Source organism: Patiria miniata, unplaced genomic scaffold, assembly GCF_015706575.1.
Source record: "Patiria miniata isolate m_02_andy unplaced genomic scaffold, ASM1570657v1 HiC_scaffold_28, whole genome shotgun sequence".
NCBI lineage: Eukaryota > Metazoa > Echinodermata > Asteroidea > Valvatida > Asterinidae > Patiria > Patiria miniata.
Genome location: NW_024037067.1, coordinates 2,647,228 through 2,660,980, shown reverse-complemented (window position 1 = coordinate 2,660,980; position 13,753 = coordinate 2,647,228). Strand labels below are relative to the sequence as shown.

Below are 13,753 nucleotides of genomic sequence, written 5' to 3'. Positions count from 1 at the left end.
GGGGGGGGGGGGGGGGGGGGGGGGGGGGGGGCTGAATTCTGCTTATTGGAAACATACAGTTTTCTTATTGTCTCACCGAGTGTTATTTACTGACATACAACGAAACACTGAAAGCAGAACAATAACAAAAAAACATGCAATTCAGGTCACTTTGTATGCTGAAATGAGTGCACGCGAGTTTCTGTCTAGTAACATGCAGTTTTGTTCTTGCAAAATGGTACCAAAAAGCCCTCATAAGTGGCAATGAACATTAAAATAACTAAAATGGAACAGATTTCAAGGATTGCAATTAAAAACTGACGTACGGTGTGAAAGGGTTTAACCAATTTTATACCGACAATTCTGTCATATATATTCATGAAAAAGGCTTACTCACTGAGAAGCCAATTAACTTGCCAGGACAATGTTCTTCTTGCTCAATCACATATTACACATAAAGTCTTTTAAATTTTCAAACAAGATTTCTAAATTAGCAAAAAAACACCAAACACACCAACATATCCCCAATCAATCACTAGAACTACCAATTTGTTAAAAGAAACTTGTGTTACAAATTCATCAATGTTTTTAATTATTGATATGAACAGCATTCCAGTTTGACATTAACTTTGTTACAAGTTTTTAATTTCCTGAATATAATTAAATTTGTTACAAGTTAATTACTTTTAATGAATTGTAGTTTCTTACAGTAAGTGATATGGAATGTGAGCTTTAAACAGACCCAACAAGGGTAAGGCTTGCTAAAACCTTGGGAATAAGACTTGAACAATTCACATACACAGACTGGGAATTTAATTATTTCAAATCAATGGATATTTACTTCAAATGTATTTTTGGGGAAGGTCTTTTAATCTAACGGTGCACGGCATAAATGGATTAAATTGGTGAATCACTTGGAAAGGTACATGTGCCAGTTAAAATTCTGCACTGAATTTTACCAACAAAATTTGGTCAGGACTAAAGTGATGTTAAGTGGCATTGCTTCATAAAAGTTACATATACATGTAAATCAGTGGGCTCCAGGTGCAGATCTAGTTGGCAGGAAAGGTGGAGGGGTGATATCAAGGCAGACTGGGGGGGGGGTATAAGGCATGCCAAATGCACATCCTGCTAGGGAGTATAATTAGTGAAATGTCACTGATGATATTTCTTGTCTCCTGTGCTTTTAATTGACAAAACTAGAGAATATGCTTTTGTAAATGAATCACTATAGACAAATGTGGGTATATGATAACTGTAAATGCACAAACTCCCCTTCACTGAATGAAACCATTGTGTGTGGGATTTTACCAAGCAATCAGCCCTTGACAGACTATCTGAACAATAGCTAGCACAATGTTTTTGCCATGGAAGGACACCATTGTGATAGAGTTGACAACATGCTCAGACTGGTCCATAAAATAACAACCAATTCATATCATTGACATTAACTATTACAACACGACCAGCACTCAAGCATAATCAGTGAAGTCATCAAGAGTCACCGAAGATCCTTTCCTTCTTTCATGATGTCTAAGAGACGACGTGGCTGCCATTGCTGCTAACGTATTGGAGGGCGCCCCCTGGGAGATTTTGCCTCTAAGACGTTTGATTTGACGCAATCTTTCCAGCCAATTAGAGGTGTAAGCTTCAGCCAAGCTGCCTCGCATTTGGCTCTGGTAGATTTGAGAAGCAAGCTATTCAGGAAATAAAACTACGTATTACAAACATTTTTTGTGAACATTCAACTGCATGATTGAAACAAATAAAGAGATCCTGATTAATATAAAAGCAATTCATATTCCCAATACGTTAAATTTGAGAAACATTTCTCTAATGTCAACCACATCTTTAATAACTGACTTCCTCTTTTGCTACCTTTTGTTTTCTAGTCTGCACTTATACCCAATGCTGGCGACTATTGTGCTCCAAGCCTCAGAATGATAATTCCGCCACTTAGCCACTGATTAAGGGTGGATCAAAGGGGGTGGTCAGGCCAGGGTACCTGACCCTAACCCCCACCCCACACACTTTTGTTTATAAAAAGGCAACAAACAGTACATTTTCTGAAGATCCCTCAAAAACCTGTTCACTCATGTTGCTTCATCTTTGATTCATCGCTTTAAAATTTTGGGTTGTTTGATGCACTGAATGCAACACCTCACCCCTTGAAGGGTCTTGACTCCACCCGCCCCCCCCCCCCCCCCCCCCCGAAAAATCCTGAATCTCCAAATGACAATTGATTATATTACCTTACAAAGGCCATTAATTGTTTTAGAATTCATGATTCCTCCGCTGGATATTATAAAGTATAAAGTCACCATGGTAAGACTGCTTCTTTAGTGAAAGAAGGAAACAAGGACAATTATTACACAAAACTGAACCAAAATGTGTATTTCACGAAAGGTCGGCATGTCTGCAATCTACTCACATTGGCATGTAGTGCCATCTGACGCACTAACAGTGGCAGGTTCTTGTTGGTGATCATCCGCGGACCACGGCTTCCAATCATTGCCTCCAAGTCTGAAATAGGGGGATTTATGTAATTAAGTAATACTGTGAGAAATAATTACAGCAACAACTGACATCACCTGAGCACATTTAAGAACTTTAATTTTGAAAGCAATAACTCAGAACTAAGAGAACTGACTAAAATGAGATGTGAACATGCAACCTCCAGCATACTTTGGAACATTTCATCCATATTTACTTTAGGGTGCGTATGATTCAGTATGAACCTTGAACTCTGACCTTGTTTGGCTTGGACTGTGACCAGATTGCTCTCACTATCTAGTGGTTCAATGACAATCTCTGCAAAGTTGAACTGGCCCTGAAATGAAACAAAGATAGTACAAGCAGTGTTCAAATTGAGTCCCTTACAAGTCTGGTCCAAAGTTAAATACACTCCATTCAGAAGTCCAGTAAAAGGGATGAAGTGCATTTGAGTAACTTGTGACTTAATTGGAGGCTATGTGATTGACGTGAGGATTTCTTAAAACTAAGATTTATGGTTGACAATTGCTATATGTGCGAATATGTGTGAATTGTTTTCGTTTTGCTGAAAGAACGCACACCTTTTTTTGTGATCCGCGGACAGAACTTTAAAATGGTGGTTGTGTTTAGAACTCCGTAACTTGAAAAGTACATGAGTGATTCGAATGATTCTTGTACTAAAAGAAAGCTTATGAATTTGGGATTTCATATCCTAGATTTTGAAAGTGCTACATCCAGAGCTTCACTAAAACAATAGTCCCGACATATGAGTTTCGGTTTTTTCCCCTCACCCTGTAGTACAGGCTTCCCATTGAATTCAACAACTCATTGCTACTTAAAACTCACACTCAGAATCACAATTTAACACGAGCAGTGAATTACATTGGAATATTGGAATGCAATGTTGTATCAAAATACTACTTACCAATAAGAATGACGAATTTTAAATGAATGGCAGCCATTGGTGAGGTGTAAACATGTAAACATGTAAACAACAGATGGGTGCTCACCTTGATTGTTCCAGCTGGTATGGTTCTTTACTCTCGTTGTACACAATGGACACAAAGTCATTACCAATGTGAAGTTTCTTGCAGTTACAAGTCGGGTCTGATTCCTTATTGGGCATCAGAGTTGCCACATGGAAAATTACTGCAAAAAAAAATTCAAGATAAAATCAAAACCTGTTTTGAAGGTTTATTCATTACCGAGATAATTTTTAACTCATGAAATTGCCTGTTTGATCCAATGAAAATTGACATCAGTGCAGTTAACAATGATATAATGAAGAGATCTGCAATACATTATATGTCATTCAGTATTCATCTTATTCAGATGATATTATTCATGCCTTTCAAAGAGACGAAGTGGTAATGCAGGGTTCGACCTTAGCAGTGGTCCGCTGGCCAAATGCCAGTTGAATTGCCGGCGGACCAGCTGAAACACCTTGCCAAGTGGTCCGGCTGGCCAGCCAAAAAAATCTGCGTCGAAAAAATGCTTGTTGTATTTATTTGGTTTCTTACTTACATTCGCTATTTTTTTCAAAAGAAACCTCCGTTATTTTTACAAATTTGCTTCGCGATATGACTACTTCGCAACTCGATGTCACGGTGACTATAATCATGTGCGTAAACCCAGCTCAATGTGGCGATGACTGGTTCCCGCCGCGCCAATTTAGAAGACACGATGAAAATGCGGTAACTAGTCTGTGCACGGCTATGCGATCGATTACTCCTAGAACTATGAGGCTCCACGTAGTGGAGCCTCATAGATTAAGAACCCCGCAAAATTGTTTTCAGCACAAAACACTAATTAAGTACAAAAACGTCCATCAAAATGCAGAAATTTCCCACAGAACCGCTGCACAGTTTGCCCCCAAACTCCGCACCACACCTCATGACATACATCGCTGGATTTTGTCTTTTTTTTGGCTAAAATGATGAAAAATATGCCCTTTCCGCACTGAGCCAACCTGACACTTGAAACGTGCACGCATATGATCGAGCGATGATTTTCGGTTCGCTCGGAGCGCGCCGCGGGGGGTACGGTACAAGCACTTGTGCGCATGCGCATACTATCATTTCGCTTGTACCGTACCCCCCGCGGCGCGCTCCGAGCGAACTGAAAATCATCACTCGATCATAATTATGCGTGCACGTTTCAAGTGTCATGTTGGCTCAGTGCGGAAAGGGCATATTTTTCATCATTTTAGCCAAAAAAAAGACAAAATCCAGCGATGTTTGTTCTGCGCATATTTTGTGAGTATGTCATGAGGTGTAGTACGGAGTTTGGGGGCAAACTGTGCAGCGGTTCTGTTGGAAATTTCTGCATTTTGATGGACGTTTTTGTACTTAATTAGTGTTTTGTGCTGAAAACAATTTTGCGGGGTTCTTAACCTATGAGGCTCCACTACGTGGAGCCTCATATTTCTAGGAGTAGTGATCGATAGAGCTAGCATGGCTATGCATTGTGCAGGCGCCAGGCACGTGCTCTGTCAACTGGTCGGATTCGACATCGTAAAAATGCCAAGAAAACACCGATGGAGAAAGAACATTTTTTGCAAGTTAATTTACAGAATTGATCTAGCTTGTCTGTGTATGTATTTTCTGTGTTCAACAGTTCATTTTGAGATCGCACTACTCGTATTTGGAGTGATACATGCCGTGTGTTTCCCGAAATTTTTGACCGTAAAAACAGGTCTGTCGGCCCATGGTGGGCCGCTCGCCACACACGCACGCATCACACACCTCGGAGTTTCGGCCAGCTCCCCGCGTCTTGACTAGCGTTGTGCATATGGTGCGAACGACCTGAATTTTCCATTATTTTTTTAAATTATCGAACGTCAATATATTGACAATAATTAAAGGTAGGTTTTATTCACTTTTTGTTGCCATTTCGTGTATAGCTTTCGTAGTGCAATGAAACTAGTTCAGGCTAAAACTTCGCATATAATTGAATACCCCATTCAATCTGCATAAAAAATTGGCAAAAAAAAGAAGAATTTCCGACCGACCGACCCTATTTTTGAAAGGCATGTAATCGGAAGCAGAACTATTTTTTTTTGGCCTAATTAAGGTAGGTTTTATTCACTTTTTGTGGCCATCTTTTTGTGTATAGCTTTCATAGTGCAATGATAATAAAATCAGGCTAAAACTTCGCATACTGATGCCTAATTGAATACCCCATTCAAACTGCATAAAAAAAAATGGCCCAAAAAAACCCAAAAAATCCGACCGACCGACCCTATTTTTAAAAGGCATGTAATCTGAGGCAGAACTATATATTTTTTTGCGGCTCAGATCATGGAGGAAGAAAATAGACCTCTATTGCTCAGGTGACATGACGACATGGGTGTTGATGACTATAGTCTTGTTATGACTTATGTGAAACTGATTAACTGGTGGGTACACGCTGTTAAGACGGACCAGACAAAAACCTGGCGGACCAGTCAAAATTCTAGCCAACTGGTCCGGCTGGCCAGTCAAACAAAAAGGTAAGGGCAACCCCTGTAAAATAAGCCATACATTTGTGCCAATATTCTCAACTTTCTTAACCTGGAATCTTGACGAGACTCACCTTGCATTATATCATCGTGCCACCAGTAAGCAAACTTGCCATCACTTCCTTGATGATCTAGACCACCGGTGTACACCTCGTTAGGAGAGACGTCTTTGAGTGATATCAACCTACCAAGACCTCGAAGGAACTCTACATAACGAGTTGATCCGTAGACATTAGATAAGATGGCTGTCTGGTCTTTTGTCTGTGGGAGAAGGAGAGAGTTGAACCATAGACATTTGATAAGATGGCTGTCTGGTCATAGTCTGTGGGAGAGGGAGGGAGTTGAACCATAGACATTGGATTAGTCTGGTCATAGTCTGTGGGAGAGGGAGGGAGTTGAACCACAGGCATTGGATAAGATGGAGTCTGTGGGAGAGGGAGGGAATTGAACCACAGGCATTGGATAAGATGGCTGTCTGATCATCAGTCTGTGGGAGAGGGAGGGAGTTGAACCACAGGCATTGGATAAGATGGCTGTCTGATCATCAGTCTGTGGGGGAGGGAGGGAGTTGAACCACAGGCTTGGATAAGATGGCTGTCTGATCATTAGTCTGTGGGAGAGGGAGGAGTTGAACATAGACATTGGATAACTGGAGTCTGTGGGAGAGGGAGGGAATTGAACCACAGGCATTGGAAAGATGGCTGTCTGATCATCAGTCTGTGGGAGAGGGAGGGAGTTGAACCACAGGCATTGGATAAGATGACTGTCTGATCATCATCTGTGGGAGGGAGGGAGTTGAACCACAGGCATTGGATAAGATGACTGTCTGATCATTAGTCTGTGGGGGAGGGAGGGAGTTGAACCACAGGCATTAGATAAGATGGCTGTCTGATCATTAGTCTGTGGGAGAGGGAGGGAGTTGAACCACAGGCATTGGATAAGATGGATGTCTGGTCTTTAGTCTGTGGGATAGATATGGAGTTGAACCATAGACAATGGATAAGATGGCTGTCTGGTCTTTAGTCTGTGGGAGAGGGAGGAATTTGAACCACAAACATTGGATAAAATAGCCTAAGCTGTCTGGTCTTTAGTCTGTGGGATAGGGATGGAGTTGAACCTTAGATATTGGATAATATGGCTGTCTGGTCATGGTCTGTGGGAGAGGGAGTTGAACGGTAGACATTGGATAAGATGGCTGTCTGGTTTTTAGTCTGTGGGAGAGGGAGGGAGTTGAACCATAGACACTGGATAAGTTGGCTGTCTGGTCGTGAGTCTGTCAAAGGAAGAGGACAGAGCATGCTAGGCACTATAGGGTAGGTCCAAGAAAAGGTCCCCTTTCTGTCCCATACGTAACACCATGTTTCCTTTAATAACAAAATCATTGCAAAGACTAATAACTAACAAATTCTTATGGTTATTTTCCTGGCAGTAGAAAAAACACTGAAATCCATGAATAGATTAGAGGGTAACACTTTTGTTACATATGGGACATAGCGTACGCAAATTCTACTTAGACAATAACTACCTACCTGGCCTGATCCTACGTACAACACTCCTATCTTGTGTGTGTCATAGGGTGGAATTCTGTCTAGTACCTTGACTGCCCGCTGAGTCACCTGCAAATAAAATGATGAATTTTGGTTGCACATCCGAATGTTTGAGCAAGGAGAAATTAAACACATCAGGGAGTAGTTTTGTAGAGTAAATGTCACACACATAATGATTGTTTATGACTACAATAGTGATAATATTGGCATGAGTTGAAAGATGGATCTTCTACTCAACGAGGCGAAGCATCACCTGGCAGTTCCGATATTTCATCTTTTGTTGATCAGATTTATTAAGGTGTTGTTTTTAATACCCTACAATGAATGCTACAGGCAACACACCTGTGATAAGGGGAGAGCCATTGGTCTTTCTGTGTCATCAGAAAACATCGGCGAATAGTAGATCTGAAGAAAGATAAAACTAGGTGGAAAGAAAGATGAACAGGCATTAATTAAAAAACTGAGTCAAACGTATTACGAATTTGTAAGACTCACATGAATAATATCATTTGATAAGAAAATCAACTCTAAATATAGACTAAACCTACTTTGAGTCCATGTTTGTGTTCTATCAGCATCAAAATAGAAATGAATAGGACTGCTGCAAACTGCTTTCAGACTGGATTGACCTTAAATCTAAACAAATTACAAAAGGTGGCTTGACACCAACACATCTTCACACAATAAAAAAACATGTTTGGGCTCATCAATTCTACAATTGAATCTGAACTTCTCTTCGTAAATTACACAAATTCTGTACATTCTTTTAGGTCTCCTTGTATGTGGTTTTATTTTATTTTGTACTAATAACACCACTGAAATATCTCAAGGACATTGCTGTCATTGCCAAAGAAACATCCCAAGGGTTGTATTAACCACCACAAAACATCTCACATTAATACAACTACATAACCTATTGAAAGAATTGCTGCAATACACACACACACACATTGTGTTTGGTGATTTAGTGATCTTGCTCTTTGATTCAGTGATTCAGTGATCTTGTTCAGTGATTCAGTGATCTTGTTCAGTAATTTCTTGAAGAATGGAGTTGGTGTTACCTTGGACTGAGCCCCGTTCTGTTCATCACCCTTGGTCTGTTCTCAGAAGTTCTTCGTCTTCTTCCTGTATATTCCTCATTGGAAGCAGATGACACCATGGAAGCTACTGTGTGGCCTCTAGGACGTCCCACCGAATGTAGCTCTGTTCGCTGTTGCCTTTTTAAGGCATCCACTCCAACATAAGTCTGTTTCTTGGTATCTGATGTAGCTACATGTATTTGTAACTCCTCCCCATTGGTTTGTGGAGGTAAAGACACAGGTCTTGGTTTCTTTTGTCCTCCACGCCGTTGAGTCTGGTCTGGAGTATATGGTGAGACATCATCAGGTGGCACTAAAAACTTTGCTGATGAAGTGGCAGCAGCTGTTGATACCACTTCAGTTTGGAGCAAGTCTTTATTCATCAAGTCCACAGCATCTTGGAGTTTTGATTCACCTTCTTGATTTGTGGTTTCTTGGACGTTTACAGTTGGGTGAGCATCACTGTCTTTACATGCACTCCCAAAAGCGCTGTCCTGAAGAAGCAGTCTTTGCTCAAGTATAGACATCTCTTTGTAGGAGCTAGAGATAGGAGCTTGCTTCTGTTGGAAGCTCTTGACTACAGTCCTTGGTGATGTGCTCAACTCATCAGGATCCTCTGTCTCTGCTTCCGCTGATCCTGTTGATGTCAAGGTCTCCATGATATTTGGACATGAGCTAGATCGTGGAAAGATTCTACGGTCGGTTGTAGGATCTTCCACTAACTCAGTGATGTTTTCCAGATCAGTGGTTGCATCTTCAATGACTGTTGCCATGTCGACACTCTGAAACCAAAGGAATTATGGTAAGATTTGAAGGTTTACGTGGTGAAGAGAGAAATAAGAGTATGTTTACAGTTGCACCATGTAACTGATCTCTCTGAGACTTTGTGAGGTTCTGATAATGGGAAAGCACAAAACTGGCAACGGATCAGCAGTGTTTGTGTAAGTTTGGTATATAATTTATTCATAACAATGAAAGCTGTTGACATTCATTCAGTGAACTACACAATCAAAATGAGCCAACACTGCCCTGCCAAATGTTAGCAGCCAATGCTTACTGGGCCCATCACCACCCTGACTAAACAGTGAAGAGATGGATGGATTGTTTGTTGGTTGGTTTCCTGACCTGGTCTTCAGTATCTGTGTGTGCTGCAGTGTATCCTGGGAAGTAGGATATTCCATGGTGCACTTGAGGAGATTGACCTAGCTTGGGCTTGGAAAACTTGAAATCCTCATCACCATCTGAGAACAAAATGGGTCATGAAATGAATGAAACAAAGACAGATTTTGTCATTGCTGTCAATCATTTAAGCTTAACAATAAACTGAGATTTGATGTCAAAACACTGTTAATGGCTCAAACAATATACATAGTTAAACTTCGCAATTGATTATGCAGATTTAGAGAGACCAATCCTGGCTGATGATCAGGGTAGACATGGACAAAAATATCTAACTGAAATGAGATGAGATGATTAACAATGAAATGGAAGGAAACTATGAACACATAGGATGGTAAAATAAAAAAGCAATGAAATGGAGAGGTTCCACTTTCTCTCTCTGTGGGTTAAATGCTCTAAGCAATAAATGTATTTCTTATCCTTTGGTACTTGGGTAAGACATGAAGAATAAGGCCAGTAAGGACTGATTAGAAAAAGAATGTTGCAACCTGATGCTACTACAGCAGTTGTGCACAAAGTCTATGGAGGATCAAGACAATTTCTAAGCGTTTCCTAACAAAATTGGAAATGTTTCTCATTGCCAGATTCAATGTCTTATCATTTTTGCAATTACTGACATTCATTGAGATGATATATGAAGAAAAAAGCAGCGTCAGGTACGGTCAGCGTCTTTCCCTTGATTATTTGTTTTTCAAAGTTGAGATTTTGATTGTCACTATACAGCTCAATTCACCACTGTATCATGCAAACTTGGAAAAAGAGGTTTAGTGTCAATGATGCTCCACGAGCCTCCGTCATCTGTGATGGAGGAGATACAAATAAGATATCAATGAAAATCTAATGAACTTCCCTCTAAAAAGATGGGCCACTTTGACATATTTGAAGTTGCTAACCTTTACATATTAGCCAATTATTTTTTGGATTAACCTTCTTTTTAAGTTACATACTAATTTGCCAACCATCCCTTACGATTTTGAATAATAGAGCTAAGGCTATTTATTTATTTCTTTATTAATTATCCACATCCAACAGCAGAAAAAACCGCCAATTACAGGATTGGGTTAAAAATATAAAAACAAATATACTCAAAAAGAATCATTATAAAAAATATATATGTTGATAATATAAAAACAAATTAAAAACTAAAAGGAAAATATAGAAATGTCCATTGTCAGCTTATTGCCATGTATATGTACCTGTAATGAGTGAATACTAAGACAATGGCTGAAGACGTGACATTTGGATGTGGCCTACATGTATGTTGCTCTGCAAACATGATCTTATATTTTGGCCATTTTGCGAAAGTGAAAAATGAGCATGTGGTTGCCCGTGCAAGGTGCTCCTCTAGCCATGAAAATAAGCACATTACTATGGGGTCACTTCAGCACATTGTAAATGTACCACTACATAGCCATGTTCAAGTATAATTCTGAGTTTTGTGCCCAAGAACAGATCAAATAAACGCCGCAAAAACGAAAGTCCACGCTCATTGGAGGGGTCGTAATTTTGAATCTGATCGTCTTATGATGATGTCATTTATATAGACCCATGGGGAATTTGTTACCTACATTTTAATACCCATTTTCTACCAAAGACTGTTAATCATCAAAGACTGATGACGGTTTATGAAAAATGATGTACATGTAGTTGTTAAAGTTGCAAAGTTAAATGATTACATGAGTGGAAATTGTTGTGTGACAATGTTACACTGCCCCACAGTGCTTGTATGCATGGGAGCAAGCAGGCTACATGTATTTGAATGAATCATGCTTTGTCTGAGCACTGTGCAATCAGTAGGGGTAAATTACGGGCATGTGTGTTTGGTTACGCTTAGCAATTTCTGCTCGCGCAATTTTTTAAATTTGCAACTTTTTTGCAGTATTTACTATTATATTTATGAACTGCTTAATAGAGGCAAATGCTAACCATCAGAAAAACTGCTGCCATGGTAGATAAACGAAGGATCAACTACTATGGCAGGCCCCGAACCAAATGGCAACGGTACCATTACTGGAGGGAAGAACTGAGTTTCATCACCAACATCATTAATGCCAGCTGACTCTCCGCTAACATGAAGGTCAGGGGTCGTAGGGGAAAGGTTGTTAGCTGAGACAATCATTAGACATGCAAAAAGGAAAAAAATCAACTACCGGTACATATGTAAACAAAGTGAAAACAGCTAGCAAAGCAACATCAACATGCATTAAATCGGTGATCAGCAAACCTAACAAAGCACGGGACCAGTCAGATACATGTCGACTGTACACACAATCAGTATTTCTCTTACCCCACTGACATATTTCTTGTTCACTTCATGTACTGCTCTTCGTGTAAACATTCATGCTCATGCCTTCTTTAAAATATTTCCAAATGTTTCCAGCGTTTGTCTCTTTTCCTTCAACCCACATCATAAACAATTTTTCAAAACATTCTCATCAAAGCAGAGATGAGTTAATAAAATGGGTTGGCAACTGAAAACAAATACTATTTGAAAAATGTACATTGTATATGGAAACTATTTGAAAAGCTTTTATGGTTAAAATGTGATTCAATTGGACTTCAGGGGACAATATGTCCGATGTTACAAATTGTGCCATTTAGTAAAACTAACCACCCAAATATTGCATAACATTTTGACAGATAATTTCTCACAAAATTGTGTTAGTATGAACAACTCACCAAAGTCAAAACAACACACACAACACCATTAAACAAATGGGAAATTTGTGGTAACACCATGTGAATGATATCTCTTAGAGAGTTGTGTGGTTCTGAGAAGAACCAGTTGGTTTAACTCGAAGTTTTGAACAGCATGCCATGTTCATCATGAGGTGTCTCCTGATGATGAATGGAGCATACTGTTCAAAATGCTGAGGTACCGCATATCCACCATGCAATTCCACTAAGTCTCATTTAATGCCATTAAATAAAGAATAAGAGCTTAGCATGACAAAATGAAACAACACCACCACCAAATAGTGCTTAATTACCCCAAACATTTATCATATTATACAGGCGCAAATACTATCTGTTCAAGAGAACTCTCTGGATTGAATGTATTTGTTTATTTTATTTGCTGTTTTGTTCAGACAAACGTTTGATAAAAGGTTTCCTTTCCATGAATAATAAATGATAATGAAAACATACAGCGCGAGTATCCACCACATTAGACGCTCATGGCACATTCCACAACAATAAGCAATTAAAATTGTATCAAACTGAAGAAAAAAAACGTGAGATGAACACATTTGTCTTAAAGAGATGATTTGAATGACTGCAATAAAGAACACTGTTGTAGTTCAAAGGGAAGATTGTTCTAGAGTTTGAGAGCGGCGTCTGAGAATGAAAGATCCCCCGTGAGTGTTGGAAGTGTTTATTATCTTGAACGAATTTTAAGTCAAGAAAAATATTAGCATTTAACTATTTTGAGTGAGTGTATTCAAAACTTTCAGACATAAGTCTTACCTTGTTGCTTCGCAACTGATTGGTTGCTATGCTCCACATCCTTCTCCTGTGATCCCATCTTGCCATCTCCCTCAAGTATCATCTCTTCTGTATCATCTTTATCATCATCATCATCCTCAAACTCAATGGCATCGATCTCTAAATCCAGCTCTCGATTACGCAGCAAGAGTGAAGAGATATCTGCCAATGGGAAGTCCTGCGTAGTTGGGAGAAGGGCGCCCCCATTCTCAATCCTCATAATCCATGATGTGTTGCCAGTTGGACGTCTCACGTACACCTTCAATTCAAAAGCATCAATATCAAAATTTATTTCCCAAAAACTGTCCTTAAGCCCAGTTCATACTTCACGCGAAAGCTAGTGCAAAGCGAAGTTCATGTCGTCAACAATGGTGGACGCGCTTCGAATGTATTGTTGACGTCACGAATTTCGCTTCGCTTTCGCTTTCGCGTGAAGTATGAACCAGGCTTTAATCTATGTTATGTATTTGTCCATACACTCCGAACACACACAG

At 39.7% G+C, this 13,753-nt stretch overlaps 1 protein-coding gene across 1 annotated transcript in view; it reads right to left on the bottom strand.

Annotated features, from left to right (window-relative positions):
* Nucleotides 1–59: 59 nt before the first annotated feature.
* LOC119735005 (tuberin-like) overlaps nucleotides 60–13,753 on the bottom strand; it is a 35,150-nt gene continuing 21,456 nt past the window's right edge. Inside the window, 11 exon segments of the mRNA XM_038208681.1 lie at nucleotides 60–1,676; nucleotides 2,411–2,502; nucleotides 2,731–2,809; nucleotides 3,483–3,496; nucleotides 3,499–3,621; nucleotides 6,046–6,232; nucleotides 7,501–7,587; nucleotides 7,861–7,939; nucleotides 8,580–9,379; nucleotides 9,723–9,838; nucleotides 13,242–13,518. Of these exon segments, the coding sequence (XP_038064609.1) occupies nucleotides 1,452–1,676; nucleotides 2,411–2,502; nucleotides 2,731–2,809; nucleotides 3,483–3,496; nucleotides 3,499–3,621; nucleotides 6,046–6,232; nucleotides 7,501–7,587; nucleotides 7,861–7,939; nucleotides 8,580–9,379; nucleotides 9,723–9,838; nucleotides 13,242–13,518 (2,079 nt within the window). The 3' untranslated portion in view covers nucleotides 60–1,451.